The 18,983-nt window shown below is 38.0% G+C and overlaps 1 protein-coding gene across 2 annotated transcripts; it reads left to right on the top strand.

Moving 5' to 3' along the window:
• The first annotated feature begins 1,039 nt into the window (after positions 1-1,039).
• Positions 1,040-13,589, top strand: LOC103454705 (E3 ubiquitin-protein ligase RKP-like). 2 transcript variants are annotated; one of them, XM_008394305.4, is made up of 11 exons: positions 1,040-1,222; positions 1,546-3,168; positions 5,620-6,441; positions 6,953-7,113; positions 7,451-7,589; positions 9,103-9,186; positions 9,672-9,953; positions 10,050-10,181; positions 11,620-11,819; positions 12,226-12,430; positions 12,851-13,589. In XM_008394305.4, exons 2-11 carry the CDS (start codon positions 1,672-1,674, stop codon positions 13,142-13,144), a joined length of 3,816 nt encoding a protein of 1,271 aa, XP_008392527.3. In that variant the 5' UTR covers positions 1,040-1,222; positions 1,546-1,671; the 3' UTR covers positions 13,145-13,589. The 2 variants fall into 2 exon arrangements, with proteins under 2 accessions (XP_008392527.3, XP_070678762.1); XM_070822661.1 differs by having other exon boundaries at positions 9,648-9,953.
• Positions 13,590-18,983: the final 5,394 nt, after the last annotated feature.

Raw genomic sequence — 18,983 nt, 5'->3', positions numbered from 1 at the left:
GAGCTGAGAAAGGGGGGGGGGGAGAGAAGATAGAGAGGGTGGTGGAGGACGGGTAGGAAGGGGTTTTGGATTGCAGAGAAGAGAGATGCGAGAAAGGGGGGAGAGAGAGAGGAGAGAGTGATAGAGATTTAATATATATATATTTTAATTTTTGAATATTTAATTATTAAAAATATATTTAATTATTTTTTAATCCAATTGGATTAGTGAGTGAGACACGTGTCGGGCCACGTTAGCATTTAACAGAGAAATTAACAGAAAAACTGACGGAGGTCTCACATTGGCACAAATTCGTAAGATGAGGTATGACATTGTCAATTTTAAAAGATGAGGTATGAAAGTGTCGTGACACCAATAGTTGACGTAATTTTTTGTACTTTACCCTAAAAAGAAAGTATCATTTTTGGGCATAGCCATGTGACCGTTACCAGATAAATTTACTAAATAAATATAAATACTGTAGTCAGGCCATGAAATTTAAGCCTAGTTACAATACCTACATCCAATCTGTTTATTGTATATTGTACGGTTAATTTTTGTTAAGTATTATTGGTGTTTAATTTTAAATAAAAAATTCAAAATGCTTATTGACCACATAATGTACGATGACATATAAGATGTGAGGATCCCTAGATGATCTAGATCCCTTACAACATTCATCATCTAATGATTAAATATAAAAAGCATGTGCCTTTACCACAATGATGAAAAAGTATTGAACTCTTGTATGACGGCGTGATTTTAAACCTCATAAATAGCTAATCTAATATATAATTTAGCAAAATTTATCATTTGACAGAAAAAGGAAGAAGATTAAATATAAAAAAAGATTAAAAAAGAAAAAAAGTCCACGTCATTGTCATGGATCAAGTTACCGCTGCAACCCTCTCTTGCAAAACAAAGAGAACGCCGCGCAGTTTAGAGGGACCCGCCATGTCAGCAGCCGGTTCCTCCAGCAGGTGCTGGACACGTGTCGGTCAATACCATCCCTAGGGCTTGGTGGTCACTGGTCAGCGTGCGTGGGGTTGAAGCAGCAGCTGCTTCTCCTTTTCCATTTTTGTTTGTCTGTCCTGTCTCTCGCTTCCGTCAGACCTTTTGGCGAAAATTTTCAGAATTCTATTTTTGTCCTCTTCCCTTCCTCCCTCCTCTCCTCTCTGGAAGTTGCTGCTATAAAACCCTAGCCGCTTTTTACTGTTGAAACGACAACGCCTGGGCAGGACCTGTGAGTTCATCTTCATCATTTCTCAAATTTATGTACAATTTTATTGTTTGAGCGCTGAATTTTTTGACGTTGGTGTGTTTTTTTCTGTAATTCTATGATTAATTTCGAATTTTGCTTCAATTTATCTTACCTTGATCCCTGTTTGGCTTCCGGGAAAATTAAGGGATGGGAAGGGACAGGGTAATGTAAAAATGTTGGTTAACTTTGCCCACCAATTGTGCTGAAATTATTTATGTCTTTTCATTGTGCCCACCAAACAAAAACAACGCTCTGTGGATTGTTTCTGAAACTTAGTTGTATGTGTTGACATCATGAACTTTCAGGTCGTGATTGTGATATGAAGGGCGTCTGAGTTTTGTTTTGGAGATAACTGGATTTCTGTGAGGAACATTCGAGTTTGAACGATAATTTGTCCTGTGATTTGGGTTAGATTTGGGCATATATTCGGAATGGCAGAAGACGGCCTACGACTTGGTGGGCTTTCTTCTGGTCTAGCCGTGTTATTGAATGGCGAAGGCAGTAAAGAGAATTCGTTGAAAACCCATCTTGTTTCAAATTGTGATGATTTTGGACACCGATCAGTGGAGCGTAGCTTAGAATATGTTCTTGGTCTTCCTAACAAATATGTTAGTTTGTTGGCCAGTCCAGTTGATTGCAATCTAGTTCGTTGTATTATACGGAATGAATTCCCTAAACTGCATGCAAATTCAAGTGTGTTTAGAAACAGAGATGGAGTTTGTATTTCTGGAGATGGTTGTACACCCCACATCATTGGTCTTGATGAATCCAGTATTCGTGGTGATATTAGAGTGATTAAACCACCTTCGCTTATCGAGAGCTTGGCAATGTTCAGCAGTGCCAGGGCTAATGCTTTTGTGTGGAAAGGTAAATGGATGTATGAAATTATTCTAGAAACTTCAGGAATTCAGCAGCTTGGGTGGGCAACTGTTTCTTGCCCTTTCACTGACCATAAGGGTGTAGGTGATGCGGACGATTCGTATGCATTTGATGGGAGGAGGGTTAGAAAATGGAACAAGGAAGCTGAGCCATATGGTCAGTCATGGGTTGTTGGTGATGCCATTGGTTGCTGCATAGATTTGGATTGTAATGAAATATTATTCTACAGAAATGGTGTCTCACTTGGGCCCGCATTTCATGGCATTCGTAAGATGGGACCAGGATCTGGATATTATCCTGCAGTTTCTCTTTCTCAAGGCGAAAGATGTGAATTAAATTTTGGTGCTCGACCCTTTAGGTTCCCCATTGAAAGCTACCTCCCCCTTCAGGCACTTCCATCCTTAGTTCCGTTTGCTACTCGGTTGCTGCATTGCTTGTCAAGGCTGTTGGGTCTGCACTCTGTGGAACAGGCAAAGCACTCTTCTGTTCAGAAGTTGAGGAGACTGAAGAGGTTTGTTACACATGAAGAACTTTTTTATCCTGTTTCTCGTGGCGTATGTGAGGAAATTTTCTCAGTACTTGAGGCAGATGTGTGGAGCACAGGGTACATTGCCTGGGGTCCATTTCTGTCATTCATGATGGAAGTGTTCGGGTTGCAGATTCCACATGATTATTCAAGTTTAGATAGAGTTCTTGATGTCTTTCTAGAATTTGAAGGATCACATTTGTTGTTTGAACATTTCATAAATGCCTTGGCTTGTGGTTGCAAAACAGCTCTGCTGGTTCTGGAAGATTGCCCATGTTCAGGGTCATACCCATACCTTGCGGTGGCAATCCACATCCTGCGACGACAAGAGCTTATGGTGCTTTGGTGGAAATCACCTGATTTTGAATTCCTTTTTGAAGGGTTTCTGTCACGGAAGAATCCAAATAAGCATGACCTTGAATCCATGATACCATCTGTTTCGTGGCCTGGTTCAAGTGAGGATGTGTCATATGAAAGTAGCATGTTGTTGACAACTAGAGCTTTATCTGAAGCAGTCAGTAAGGTAATAACATATTGAGCTAAAGAGCTTGATTTTCTTTCATGCCATTGCTGAATTTATCTTGTTTGTATTGTCCGTGTTATATTGAGAATGTGAATTTGGGGCACAGTGATGAATAAACAACAACAACAACAAAGCCTTTTCCCACTAAGTGGGGTCGGCTATATGAATCCTATAACGCCATTGCGCTCGGTTTTGTGTCATGTCCTCCGTTAGATCCAAGTACTCAAGTCTTTTCTTAGGGTCTCTTCCAAAGTTTTCCTAGGTCTTCCTTTACCCCTTCGGCCCTGAACCTCTGTCCCATAGTCACATTTTCGAACCGGAGCGTCAGTAGGCCTTCTTTGCACATGTCCAAACCACCGAAACCGATTTTCTCTCATATTTCCTTCAATTTTGGCTACTCCTACTTTACCTCGGATATCCTCATTCCCAATCTTATCCTTTCTCGTGTGCCCACACATCCCACGAAGCATCCTCATCTCCGCTACACCCATTTTGTGTACGTGTTGATGCTTTACCGCCCAACATTCTGTGCCATATAACATCGCTGGCCTTATTGCCGTCCTATAAAATTTTCCCTTGAGCTTCAGTGGCCTACGACGGTCACACAACACGCCGGATGCACTCTTACACTTCATCCATCCAGCTTGTATTCTATGGTTGAGATCTCCATCTAATTCTCCGTTCTCTTGCAAGATAGATCCTAGGTAGCGAAAACGGTCACTTTTTGTGATCTTCGCTAGATTGCTCTGGTCATTAGTGTGGATAAGTATATAATGACCGGAGCAATCTAGCGAAGATCACAAAAAGTGACCGTTTTCGCTACCTAGGATCTATTAGAAAATATTAATCATAATAAACGAGAGTGGAAGTATATGGAAACATTTGTAAGAGTGTTTGAATAGGAAGTACTATGAATTTCACAATTTTCTCCGTGGATGATTCCATTTAGATCAAGTCAGGCATATAAGTTGAGCTTCGGTGTGCAGTAAAACCATATATGTTGGCAGCACTCATAAATGCTCTTTAATATTTATACCAGGAAGCATACACTTATGATTTTGAAACTATAAGTAGGTTTCTACATGCCATGAAACTTTTTTATAATACATTTGAATTTTTCGAAATTCATTGTGCACGACATGTTTCTTGCTTTTTTTGAATTGAAAGTAAAGGCATATTTTTTTCTAACTAGGCCATTTTTGGGAACAAATCGAGTTGTTAAAAATATAGATAAGGCCATTTGTGTTTATGTTGTAGGAAAAATCTAGTTTCATATTCCTGTATCAATACAAAATTATAAATCCATGCTTATTTCTTTGGGAAAAAAGATCCATGGTCATTTCTTTGACAAATTTTTTCTGTTAAAAAATTTAGCTTTGACCTTAATAATGAATGAACAGAGCAATCTAGCGCAGATCACAAACTTAATACCTTCTATTGTACCAAAGTCCTCACTGATTTTGTGCATCAACAATCCTTAAGTCCTTACCTTTTTGCGTTGGTAATGGATGAGTTAACATGACATATTCAAGATGATATTCCTTGGTGTATGCTTTTCGCAAACGATATAGTGTTGATAGATGAAACTCAGGAGGGGTAAATGCGAAGCTTAACCTTTGCAGAGAAGTGTTGGAATCTAAAGGTCTTTGCTTAAGCCGATCAAAGACAGAATATATGGAGTGCAAGTTCAGTGCAAATGGAGGCCAAAATGAGTTAGGGGTGAGGATCGGAGATCAGGAAATACCAAAGAGCGACCGTTTTCGCTACCTAGGATCTATCTTGCAAAAGAATGGAGAATTAGATGGAGATCTTAACCATAGAATACAAGCTGGATGGATGAAGTGGAAGAGTGCATCCGGCGTGTTGTGTGATCGTCGTAGGCCACTGAAGCTCAAGGGAAAATTTTATAGGACGGCAATAAGGTCGGCGATGCTGTATGGCACAAAATGTTGGGCGGTGAAGCATCAACACGTACACAAAATGGGTTTGGACATGTGCAAATAAGGCCTCCTGACGCTCCGGTTCGAAGATGTGACTACGGGATAGAGGTTCAGGGCCGAAGGGGTAGAGGAAGACCTAGGAAAACTTTGGAAGAGACCCTAAGAAAAGACTTAGAGTACTTGGATCTAACGGAGGACATGACACAAAACCGAGCGCAATGGCGTTCTAGGATTCATATAGCCGACCCCACTTAGTGGGAAAAGGCTTTGTTGTTGTTGTTGTTGTTGTTTGACCTTAATAATGAATTTCCTTTTCTGGGTATATGCTGTAAACTGAGTTTGGGGAGAACTGCTTTATATTTGATGCAATATGCATTATATGTTTGACATGAGCAGCTTGTTTTATTGGGGTTTCCCTTGGTCGTAATTATTTAGAGCTGATTATGAGGAACATTCACATCGTGCAGTCCCTCACGAAATTTTTAGCTGACAATACATCTTATATTTGCAGATTGAGGAGAAGCATAGGGATCTCTGTCACTTGGTCATACAGTTTATACCACCTGTGACACCTCCCCAGTTTCCTGGTTCAGTGTTCAGAACTGTTTTACAGAACCTTCTACTAAAGAATAGAGGAGCTGACCGCAATCTTCCACCTCCTGGAGTTTCAAGCAATTCTGTTCTTGTTTCTTTGTACACTGTTATACTTCATTTCTTATCTGAAGGGTTTGGCATGGGAGATATTTGCGGCCAGTTGAAAAGCAGTGAAAATGGCCCTGATGTTGGTTTTCTTCATAGGGGTGGTCACCGAAGCTTTCCTGTAGGTCTATTTCTTAGAAATGATCCTCATCGAAATGACAGTTCTCGGCTTGGAGGGTCATTTAGTCATCTTTCAAAATCAAACCGGGTATATGATGAAGAAACAGAACTAATTCGGTGGGAGGAAGGCTGTATGGATGATGAAGAAACCAGAGTGACTCATTCAAGTATAAAAAAGCCGTGTTGTTGCTCATGCTACAATGATGATTTTACAAAAATCTCAAAGTATCCAATTCGATACACAGCCAAAGGTTCTCGTGTCCATTGCAGTTCCATTCCAGAGAGATCTGCCCATGTTGCTACAGAATGCAGTACTGGAAGTTTGAATGATGAAATAGAAGATAAACCGAGCTCTAGTTATCAATCTGAATCTGAGTTTAGTTATCGCTCAGTGCAGCATATGAGGTTTGTACCAAGGGAAAGTAATATGTCTTCAGCTACACTCAGTGAAGAAGAACTTCTAGATGTTTTGCTGTTGTTATATCATATAGGCCTTGCACCAAATTTTAAGCAGGTAAGGAGATATTGGGGCATGATTGTTCTTATCCTTGCAGAATACAGAGTTTTACTGATAAATGTTTTTGTTATCCTTAACCTATTGTGTTCAATACCAATATTGTTGTAGTCATGGTCTAATATGGTTGGCTTTAAGGTTAACATTCTTAAAATGATAGAAATTTGTCAAGGCTAAAACGCAGAATACATTGGAATTCTGATTTTTTTTATTCGAATGCTCAACTGTTGTTTGGTTTTATCCTTTTGATTTAATCGTGATCTTCTATTTCTCATTCTTTTATTCTGCTATGTTGTTGTGTGCTTTTATTTATTTGTATATTTGTCTTGTCTTCCATGTGAAATGAACAAAACCTTCTAGGTGAGATCGTTGTCTTCTTATCATTTAATCTTAAATAGCTCATGGAAGAAGTTGATAAACTAATAAGGGAAAGAGCTTGCATTGAGCATTTGTGTGTGCTTCTATCCCGATTGTTGCGAGATTTCTGAATTATTAAAAATACTGGTTGCAGGCATCATACTACATGTCTCACCAGTCACAGTCAATATCCCTCATGGAAGAAGCTGATAAACAAATAAGAGAAAAAGCTTGCAGTGAGCAATTAAAGCGTTTGAAAGAAGCTCGTAATGGTTATAGAGAAGAAGTTATTGATTGTGTCAGACAATGTGCTTGGTAAGATGACCTTGAAGATTAGCTTGTTTCCATAATTTGTTTATGTACTGTTTACATCAATTTTCTTGCCTGCAAGCGTTCAGAATATTTAACTGAATTTTGCCCCCTCCTTTTTCTTTTTAAATATACACTGCATGATTTGTTAGTTAAGTTTAACCTTAGTCTTAGTTGTACTGCTTAGTGGAGTGTTGAGAATGATCTCTGATAAAAGAACAGCTTAGCAGGTCATTTAATTTTACATACTTTAGTATGTACCTGAAAAGATTGTACATATTTTAGTTATTTATACACATTTACATACATCTGTTTCCTTTCGTCACTCTTTCATGCCTTGCAGGTACCGTATTTCTCTATTTTCTCGATGGAAGCAAAGAGGAATGTATGCAACATGCATGTGGACTGTCCAGTTGCTTTTGGTTCTTACCAAAGTCGATCTGCTGTTCCTTTATATCCCTGAATATTATCTGGAAGCTCTTGTAAGTTAACTCTTTTTATATTAAATCTAACAATGTTTGATATGCAATGAGTCATTGTCATAAACTTTTATGATCTTGCTTTTGAGTACGAATGCTTGTCTTTTTCCTTCCTAATAGGAGAATATTTGTGCTTTCCCTTGTTTTTGCAGACTTTGGTGTTTACACTTGTTTTATTGCATGTTGAAAGGATAATCCATTTTTTTTAATTTGTTTTCTAATTTTTTTCATTCAATGTTTCTTTGATGGCGATATTTGCATGTTATTGAAATTCTCATGGATATCAGGTAGATGCAGTCAGTGGCGGATCCAGGATTTTAACATAGGGTGGTCCTAATATAAAAGTTCCAGAAAAAAAAAACGAAAATAACATTGAAAAATAAATGGCAAACTACAACTTCAACAAAAAATATGTATGAACTGACACTGTAACATAATCTTCGACAAAAAAAAAAAAAACATTGTAACACAATTCAAGTAATATTAGAAAATCCTAACAAATGAACAATAAATATGTATGAACTAACACTAAAATAGATATGAAAAAATCCTAAGAAATTAACAATGAATAAGGCTGAACTTAGTTTAAAACCTGTTAGTGTGTGATTGCTTTGGCTTTTTATCAAAAACCCTTACCAAAAACCATTATCAAAGACCCTTACATATATGTATTCACTGTTCAGCCTTTTGTTTTTAATTAATGTTCTTAAAAAATAAAATAAAAAACTAAAACTAAAAATCCTAACAAGTTAACAATAAATATGGATGAACTAACACTAAACTAGAAAACTTACAGAAATTCTGAAATTGTTGTTGATGGCCTTCGCTAGCTTGGGTGGTGTGAGGAATAGGAGCGGCAGGCAATTAGGTATATTATATTTGATAAAGTTGAATTTGATTGGAAGCAAACTAATGAAAAGCCATGGGCTTTTATTAAATTTCAAATTGTTTGACTTTTTAATAAAAGATGGTGAGTGCTATCACGTGAAGGCTCTCACGTTGGTTTTAAATTTTTTTTAATGACTTGGCTCAAAACGACGCGTTTTGGTCAAGTCATTAAAAAAAAAAAACCCTTTCTTCTTCCTCCTTCAGTTTTGCACAGCGCAGCAGCTATGGCTGCTGCTCTTCTCTACCACTGCCCAGACTTGGGTGGTCCTAGGAGGTTCTCACAGCCATTTATCCGAGCTTCTGGGTGGTCCCGAGACCACCCTGGTCCCTTAGTAAATCCGCCTCTGGATGCAGTATGTGCTCACCCTTAAGAGTAGTTCTGGAATTACATTAGGATGCTATACAACTGCTTGGGAAAATTCTGAGATGGAAAGTTTTTAATTTTCTACAAATATTTCAACCTCTGACTTTTGATATGTGACAAATGTAAAAAAGATAGAAAAAGTTCATCTGCTCGTTAATGTTTCGGGAAATACTGGATCTAGCCTCTAATTGCAATGACCTCTTGAGCCAGTTCTTCTGAAGCCCTGTATTTGGAATTGTTCATTACTCTTCTATTCCCTTGCAGGTCGATTGCTTTCATGTGTTGCGCAAAAGTGATCCTCCATTTGTACCTTCATCAATATTTATCAAGCAAGGCCTTGCTTCATTTGTACGTTTATTCTTTTAGTCTTGTTTTTTCCAACTTTCTATTTTATGCTCTGCTGTGTATAATTTGACAAGACATTTACATAATAAAATACAAACTATAGGCCTGATGGATTTGAAAACGATAAATTATTTAGTTTTAGATGTGATAATTGAGCATCGAGGTAATTTATATTTTGATTTACCTGGTGAATATTATCTATCTTTTGAAGTTCTATATTTAAGCATGCCCATGAAGGAAAACTATATGAATTTGTCTTATTTAATGTTCCGTATTATTGTTTTGGTTCATATAATTTGTAAACGCATGTCTTGCTATTCATAATTCTTTTATCTTAACACATAGTAGATCCTCTGAAAGTTGGATCCTGAATAATATTGACAGGCAAAAAACATGGCCTGGCAGGACTTGATGAAGATTATGAGTTTTTTTTTTTTTTTTTTTTGTTTTTTTTTTCCTTCTAGATTTTTGAGTGTCTTGTTTCCCAGGTCACTTTTGTGGTCACACACTTCAACGATCCTCGGATATCAAGTGCGGATCTTAGGGATCTGCTTCTCCAATCAATCTCAGTCTTGGTACAGTACAAAGAATATCTGTCTGTCTTCGAGAGTAATGAAGCAGCCACCCAGAGAATGCCTAAGGCATTGCTGTCAGCATTTGATAATAGATCCTGGATTCCAGTGACAAACATTCTTCTGCGTTTGTGCAAGGGATCTGGCTTTGGTTCTTCAAAGCAGGGAGAATCGTCGTCTTCATCCGTTGTCTTCCAGGTGAATGATCCTTGATTATTGTTTTAGGATTTTTGTCGTATAATGTATTACAACCGAATAACTTCTGATTCTTCTTTCGCCTTTTAATCCGTAAAGAGATTGTTAGGTGAAACATGTATCAACGATCAAGAATTGTTCTCAGCTTTTCTCAATCGCCTATTTAACACTCTCAGCTGGACAATGACTGAATTCTCAGTTTCTGTTAGAGAAATGCAAAAGAAGTACCAGGTATGGATAAATATTATTGCTACGATGATAGGGTTTAGGGTTTAGGTCATATTCATATGTTTGACTTGATTAGTTTTATCTCTATTTTCTGGTTATCTCTAAGCTTAAACCCCTTGGTCCTCTTGAGAAGAAAGACTCACGTGCTATAGGTATAGGCATACTCACAGCGAAGGAAAAACTTTACATGTATCAGGGCTTGTTTTGTATTTTACTGAATGAAATGCAAAAAAATTTCATAAAATGACTACTAGAGGAAAACATTAATTTTTAGTATCCTTAGCAATAGAAAATGAAAACATTAGTTTTAGTATTCTTAGCAATAGAAATTATCATGCACTACAATTTCTGTTGCCATGCTTGATGTTAGGAATTAATATAGACTACTTTTTATATGCTTTTAGTTACTGAAAAAAAAAAAAAATATAGTGAAAATCCAGTTATGAAGAGAGATAAAAAAAAAGGTCGTACCCAGGGCTCCCGCTTTACGCAGGGTCTGGGAGAGGTGAATGTCGGCTAACCTTACCCCCATTTATGGAGAGGCTGCTCCCAAGTCTCGAACCCGAGACCTACCGCTCATGGGCGAAGGCACTTGCCATCGTACCCAGTTATGAAGAGAGATAATACAAAATAATTAATCGTTCATGATCAAATTAAGTGAAGCAAGTCCGTCTTTGTCTAGCTTGGATTGGCATGTGAGCTCATCTGTGCCTAGATCCAATGCATTATTCACAAACCCTAGCCGTGTATTTGGGCATCCCAAACCCTCAACTTGCACAAATTCTATGGTGGAGCTTTGATATGGGGTTCTCTTTACTGGAAAAATTCCTGAAGAGGAGATTAACTCAAAACCATGGGCACAATTCCCATGAGGCCACTCAAAGCCTTGGTATAGGGCAGAATGAGTAATGTAAGAGAGATGTGCTATCTTGTTTGTGACATTATAAGTGAAGAAAGAACTGGGCAAAATAAAGAGAGTTTTTTTTTTCCTCCAAGTCCATAGTAGCGTTTGGAAGATAAAATAGAGAATTTCTGAAGTATAGAGAATTTCCAAATTTTTTTTAAAGCAGAGCCTAATATGCTCCTCACCAAATATTTAAGATCTTTTCAAACATTTGGGCAGAATAAATAACGAGGGCGCATTTGTTAAAGCAGTTTAAATTACTTTTGTTTGAGACCCTCTTCTATATGGAAAAAAAATTATATGTATATTATTTTTTTAATTTGGACCTTGTCTGAACTTTGGTTATTTTTCTTAATCAGAAAATAGAATATTGTTTTAATTTTGGTTTTGGATAAAGAGATAAATGGCCTAATATTTAACCAATTTGACTTGGCTATTTTATGTTCCAGTCTTTCGTATTTACCCATCAGACTTTTTTTTTTGTTTTTTTGTTTTTTTTTTTGTTTTTTGTTAAATTTAAGAAAACATCTTTTGCAGGTATTAGAGTTCCAGCAAAAGAAATGCGGTGTCATATTTGATCTTTCATGCAATTTGACAAAGCTTTTGGAGTTCTGTACCCATGCGATACCTCAAGCATTTCTGTCTGGAGCTGAAACAAACCTTCGAAGGTTGATGGAGTTGGTTGTCTTTATTCTGAACCACATAACTTCAGCAGAAGATGCTGAATTTTTTGACTTGTAAGATTCTGTGCTTGCAAATGCAGTCTAGTATTACTTTCCATTTATCATCTGAGATGATATATGCACTCCAAAAATGACTTCTCACACTTCTCTATGCTCACATTCTTGCAAATGCAGTCTACTATTACTTTCCATTTATCATCTGAGATGATATATGCACTCCAAAAATGACTTCTCACACTTCTCTATGCTCTCACATTAAGGCATGCAAGAAAACTCTGGAGTGCATATGAAAGTCCCTGTCTATCTTCCAAAGTGTTTTCTTCTTTGGAATTTTCATTGTTCATTTTAGAGTTTTGTAGCTTGATCTAGCCTTCTCATTGTTGGTTCTCATAACCTGGGTTATGATAAACTGAACCTGGTCTGTTTACTTTACCTTAACATTTATGATGTTTTTTTGCAGGTCACTGAGACGACTTGGCCAATCTATAGAAAAAATAAACCGAGGGATGATATTGGCACCCCTTGTAGGCATTATCTTGAATTTGTTAAATGCCAGCGAACATATGGAATGCAGGGAGCACAATGATGTTGTGAGCATCTTTGCAAGCATGGGTTGCCTTGACAGTTTTCATTGCAGATTCCAGTACCTAGTGGATTACAACTGGGTTAGCTCCTCTCTCTCTCTCTCTCTCAAAAGCAAATTCTTTTTAAAACTAAAACTTCTCCTTCGAAGCGAGTTCAAGTGTAATGTTGGCTGTTTCGGAATGATATGAGAGCTACTGATAAATATCATACTATATTGTCAATCTGGTTTTATCATCATTCCTGTCTTACGTATACAATTAATTAAATATCAATGACCTCGTTTCTACGTATTCAGGAGTTATGTGAAGCATTTAAAGTGATTGAGTTGGGCTTTGTAGATGTGTATTTAGGTGGATTATTGTATAGCTCTGTCCTTGACATTCTTGGAACTCCACATAACGAAATATTAGGAAAACCAACAAAACAAACGATTAAAGCTCCACACTGGATTCTTTTTGTATTTTCCAGACTTGTTTATACTGTAGTTTGTTATTTTTCAGGATGGAACCTGTAGAGGTGATGCGTATCTTGTAAAAATTGCCCAGCTAGAGAATTTTCTGAGCCTTCTCAGCCAGAGCCAATCACAAGAAAATGCAATATGCAGGGGTGAAAAGGATGGGGATGATGGCATGTGCTGCATCTGTTACGCCCGTGAAGCAGATGCCCAGTTTTCACCTTGTTCGCACAGGTCTTGTTATGGTTGCATAACCAGGCATCTTTTGAATTGCCACAGATGTTTTTTTTGCAATGCAACAGTTGTGGACGTTGTCCTGATCAGTGAGAAGACGGGTTGAAAACATTGCTTTGTAGTCATTCCCTTTTAGTTTGTGTTCTTGTTTCCCCTTCTAGTGATCCTTGAGCAGGTCAGCAACCGAACAATCGATCCTGGGTAAGCATCAGCCACAGATGGTTGTGAAATGATAGAGCTCACAAGGAAGAAAAAATTAAAGAAATATAGAAGATAAGTTACTTCCAATTTCTGCAGTCAGATTTATAGTTATACAGTGTGTACATGATCGATATCAGTTATTAAAGTGGTTAGGGTATGGAGAAGATCGTTGCGGGGGGATGGTTGGTTACGAATTTTGTAGAAGAGGTTAGAGCTTTAGAGCTTGGAGGGGATTATTTTTGTAAATATGAGATGTAAATGGAAAGGAAATTCTTTTGGCTTTCTGTCTCTCAAAACTGTGCGCTTGGACATTTATAGCATTCAGTAAAAAATGGTGGTGCCTTGAGATAGTTTCTCCTTCCAGCCTTGCAGCCGCTTCTAAAGTCTTTCCTTGATATGATTGAAACACGCGGTTTTATTTCGGCCAACCAAAGTGGGTAGCCCCAAGTACTCTTCGTGCCTATCCACACGAGTCTCCCGCAATAGACAGCTTAGGACATCCTGATGGAAGCTCCTACTCCTAGTGTTGCGGCTGAAACAAACAGCACTTTTGTGCACGTTAAACACGATTGTTCCGAGGTAGCTTCGTAGCGGTTTAGGATCTCAACAATCTGAGAGCAATTAGCCGAATCAGCCTTGGCGAATAGGAGACTATCGTCCGCAATTAGTAGGTGATTGATCCACGTAAGTAGCGAGAATTTTGATCCCCATGCTTGAGCCATGTGGTTCTAGACCTCTGCCGCCAATTGGGAAAGAAGGTTGGCTCTCTCGGCAATGAGAGCATCAGAGAGCGGTTGGCTGAGGATGAAGTCAAGTTTAGCACGAATCGAGTCAATTCTGAGCTCTCTCTCTCATAATGTCTTCGGGTGCCATTTGACAAGCTTGATCTTCTCACACACCTGAAACATCGGGACACCATCCACGCCTGGCTTATAACATCCTCCCACCTCTCATGTTTCGTCCACATCTCCTCAAAACAGAAGAGACCGGTTTTCCCAAGATTGCTTGAGATTGCGCCCAACTTTAAGGAGAATGGGGATGTGCTTAGACATACTAGGATTGAGGTGGTGCACCAAAGATATGGGAAAAGTTGTTTGCTAGTCAAAAGTTGAGAGAACACGGTCCAGGCATTCCTTAATTCCTCCATGCCTATTCGTCAGCCAAGTGAACTTTCCTCGGTGAATCCCAAATCACTCAAGTGACGATTGATAGGGATTTTACTACACACGTAAACGGGCTAAAAACTCATGTAATACTTGTAAGAATGACAAGGTTATTGTAGTATAAACGGATCACGTAAGGTCGTTCTCCACAGAGATTATTAAATAATTCGAACACAAACCAAATTCCAATTAATTATTATAAAGTAGAATTTGAGATGATTGATTTTATAACTTGCTTAAATTAAAAACGAATTTAATTAATATAAGTAAACTAATCTGCAATATTAAAGATGAAAGAAAAAGAACCAGTTTTGGAGAGATCAAATTAAGAAAGCACTAGGGTTCCACTATCACCTAACAATCCTATGAACTTTTACCAATTACGTATGATCTACACATGCCACTTTGAAGGTTAGATTTTCCTAATTCATATTCTACTTGGAACCTCCAACATAGAACGTATACCTAACATGCAACCCGTCTGGACGTTTGGATCAAATCTGAACATGAAAGACTCATTATGCTTTATGAAAACCCTTTGAAAAACCATGCAACCCTTAAGATGTAGTGTTCATCCTAAGTGAAATTACAATTATTAATCATAGTAAGCCAGCGTCAATTTCAGGGAACCTTCCGACCAAAAATGCATCAAATTACTTTCTCCTAATGGTGATCAGGCATTAAGAAAATTAGATAATTTTAATCCCGATGTTCAAAGTATGCATACAATCAATCATAAGCAATTAAATAAAAATCACATATTCATGCTAAGGCTCACGGCTTTGCCCTAGCAAAAGGAATTAGTTACGCATATTCATAATTAAAATCATAGAAAATATTATTAAGAAAATGATTGAAAGCACCTTAAAGTAGAAAAATCTCCAAAAACCCTAGCAATTCTCTCTGTCTCCAAAGTTGCATAAAAGAAAGGGATGTGATATCCACACACCCTATTTTACTTCTCACACACCTTTTTAATTTTCAACCGTCAGATCGGATGAATTGAAGAAGATCAACGGACATAAATTATCAAGAGGTGTGTGAGAAGTAAAATAAGGTGTGTGGATAGCACAAGAAAGCGTAGTCAAAACTAAGAACGTCAAAGCAATATATTTGCTAAGCCATCCACAAACCCTAAAACATAGGTCTCTTATTCCAATAAGGAAACTAAGAAAAATAATAAAATATCTTAGAAAATAAAACCCTAATTAAACTAGGAGAATCTGCCAAGTACTTGTCCAACCACGTTGTAGCCTCAGATCTCCTACAAATCCGGCCCAAGATAACTTGTTTTAAAGATTAGGACGTTCTGAACACATCTCCAGAAGGCAACGAAACCATACGAGGTCATCTTGGGCTCCAAAAACGCAATTTAAGCCTAGAAACTTCATTTTCCAACACCGCGCATAACTCCTTTATTTTATCGCTAGAAAATAACCGCTTGGTGGAAAAATCCCAAATTTTGATACGATCAAGCTAAGTGACTCATGAACGTCCTCCAACTAGAATTACTCCAAAATTCGTCCATTTGGTCTTGTTTTGCTCAAGAGGAAATTGGAAATCCTATATTGAAAATACAATTCAAAGTATCAGAATTCTTCTAAAATATTAACCAAAATATACTAAGAATAGGGTAAAATATATAATATGAAATTGACTCGTCAACAATCTTCAATAGTGTCATGGAAATTCAAATCTGATGAATGGGTCTGAAACTCCTACCCTCTTTTTCCCTAGATTGAAGAAGTTCATTAAAATCTCCCCTAAAGATCTAGGGGAGAGATGATTGGGAAGCTAGGGATCGGAGTAAAGCCCAAGTTTTAGAATGGCGGTTGGTATTAGGATGGCCATAGAACCCCGTCAGACGCCAGTGGTCCGAATTGCCATAACCCCCCCACCCTAAAAAAAATTGCAACGTCAATATGGTAAGGATCCTTAAGGGTGTCTCCCTATCCCAAAGTAGAACCAACCGACCATATTTTCCATTTGAATCAGCGTAGAACGCTAAGTCAAAGCCAAGCTTAACTTTTAGAGTTCTAAGAACACAACCATTGCATTTGGACTCACACAGAAATGCAATGTTGGGACCTTGTTGATGGAGAATTCCAGTTAGAGCTTGAACTGTCCGGGGGTTCCCAAGCCCCCAGAAGTTTCAAAATAGTACTCTCATTACAGGTGGCAGGGCTGAGAGGGCTCAACTACCATTGATCTTTTGTAAAAGTTTGTCATATCTTATCTTTCTTCCCAGCCAGCTGGAAATCTCAGTTTCCTCCAGCTCCTTAGAGGGGATAATCATGACATCGTATAGCTTCCCACATGGAGGAGACATAGGTAGAGTAGACCCCCTCAAGATCCCACAGTGCCAACCTTTCCTCTATTTCGTACACCACCACAACTTTAACCATCATCTTCTTCTTCTTTTTCCTGTTGTTTACCTTCTTCTTTCCCCTCTTCATCATCATCTTGTACATCTTCATCTTCTTCATCTTCTTACCTTTTTCTTTCCCCCTTTCATCATTTGTACATCTTCTTCTTCTTCTTCTTCTTCTTCTTCTTTTTTCCTTAACTTCCCTCATCAATTCCTTCACGTCCTCCGTCAACTCTTCCACCTTTAACATATTCATCTAAAAAAATATCTTTCTCGTGGGCTAAACACCCCACAACCACCTTCAACTCCTTAATTTGTACTTTAAGCTCTCTGACATCATTTGTATTCGGAGTCAGGGTTTCAAGCATCATGATATCAACATCATCACCCCATGTCTAGTAGCCTGAGTTCCTCTTTGCTTCAGTGGGCACCATCTCCCAAATCCCCACCGCCTTCCATTTATTGCCAGTCATCACAATTACATTTCCCAACACAATCAATCATAAACATTCATAAATAGTCAAGAAAATTCACAAAAAAATTCTAATAGTTTCACAATTCTTCATAAAGTTCATCACTTTTGAAATAAGGTCATACCTCTTAGCTTTCAGTTATGTACATCTGGACCTGTTCATGGATTGATTGCTTATTCATTGTTGACCACCGAAGAATTCTTAGGATGGCTACTGGATCAGTCATGTTGCAATATCGTAGTGGCTTCTCCAGTTGGGCAATTTTTTTGTATGCCCACACCTATACGTACACTGAATTAGTACTTATCACAATCACAACAATTTGACCCTTATTAATACTCAATCAAGCCAACAAATTGTACCTGAAATGTATAACTAAACCCTTTGCAGCCCCATCCGGATCTCTATCTCCTCTTACGTCCCCTCAGTTGTTCCTCTTCCTCCTCTTCATCTCCTTCCTCATCATGATCCTCTCTTCCTCTCCCTCTCATAGCTGCAGCAAAACAAAGGCTGTCTTGTAGTTGTTCGAACAATATCGCACCCCATGAACAATTGTTGAACCTTTCCATGTCCTTTACGAAGTCTAAGTACTCTATGTTCACACCCACATTACTCTTCACCCCCTATCAACACACCCTTGGCGAAGTAAACTAGCCTCATCTTCAACGCATCATCCTCATCCTTGCATTCTTTAAACGCCTTTTCAAGCTCTGCACATGTCACTTTACCTTTGTCTTTCACACCCTTACCCTTACCCTTACCCTTACTATTCTCTCCAACAAAATCCAACTTCTGGGGAAAATACTTAGTCAACAGCCTAATGTTAAAAGGCTCAACCTCTAGATCGTAGGGTTTGTCACAATGAAGCCCTGTAATGAGGCAAAAGTCATTCTTCGTGAACTCGGGGACCTCACATCCTATTAAATATGTGAGTCCTTCTAGGTCCTTCATCCCTTGATTTGCCACTCTATGGATCAACAATATATGCACCAGCTGTCCATTAAAGGCTAATCTATCGACACTCTCTAAGTGTCCAAAGCATGAGGCACTAAAATCAGCAAGTTGTGCATCTTTAAACTTGTGACGCATGACTCCTAGGACATGACTAGCTTGAGAAAGGTTGTTAACCCTTCCCCTATAAGATTCTTCCTCTTTTGTTGCGAGTTCAACCCCTTGATTTGCCATCTCTAGTACACATAACAATACAAGCATTCATCACAACCATATTTACCAACATATACCCTCATAACAACCAAATACAATAATGTTTATCATTGACACAACCTATCACCAAGTTCTCATAACTATACATATACTATGAACATACTTTCATGAGTTAAGAAATACCAAATTAATTCATAAAATTAACAATGATTCATCAACACAAATCATTCCCAACTCAACAATATAAATTCAACAAAACAAAATAAATCATATATACCTTGTACACAACCTATCAACCACAGTTCATAAACCTACATCTCACCAGAATTTTCAAATACTTCCACATCAAGTAATATCATCAACCCACTTGCATAAATAACCATAAACACTAAAAAAGTACACAATTTTACATACATAACAAAATTATTTTCTAGGGTTCCAAATTTTCAAACTCACCAAATTTCAAATTTAGTTTATGGAATCAAGTTTGAGGTCGACTTTTGCGGAAGCAACGACTTTGAACCCACTCCAATCAAGGAACCACTAGATTTTTTTTCCTCATAGTAGTTGCTCACT

Source organism: Malus domestica, chromosome 01 (genome assembly GCF_042453785.1).
Source record: "Malus domestica chromosome 01, GDT2T_hap1".
Classification (NCBI taxonomy): domain Eukaryota; kingdom Viridiplantae; phylum Streptophyta; class Magnoliopsida; order Rosales; family Rosaceae; genus Malus; species Malus domestica.
The sequence above is the reverse complement of the archived record's forward strand: the minus strand, read 5'-3'. Positions and strand labels throughout refer to the sequence as shown.

Bases quoted from the DNA above. Each gene is read 5' to 3' on its own strand.
- LOC103454705 (XM_070822661.1), top strand. From the start codon at position 1,672: ATGGCAGAAGACGGCCTACGACTTGGTGGGCTTTCTTCTGGTCTAGCC. The intron at 7,590-9,102 runs GTAAGTTAACTC...ATTCCCTTGCAG, and splicing joins AATATTATCTGGAAGCTCTT to GTCGATTGCTTTCATGTGTT. The intron at 10,182-11,619 runs GTATGGATAAAT...CATCTTTTGCAG, and splicing joins AAATGCAAAAGAAGTACCAG to GTATTAGAGTTCCAGCAAAA.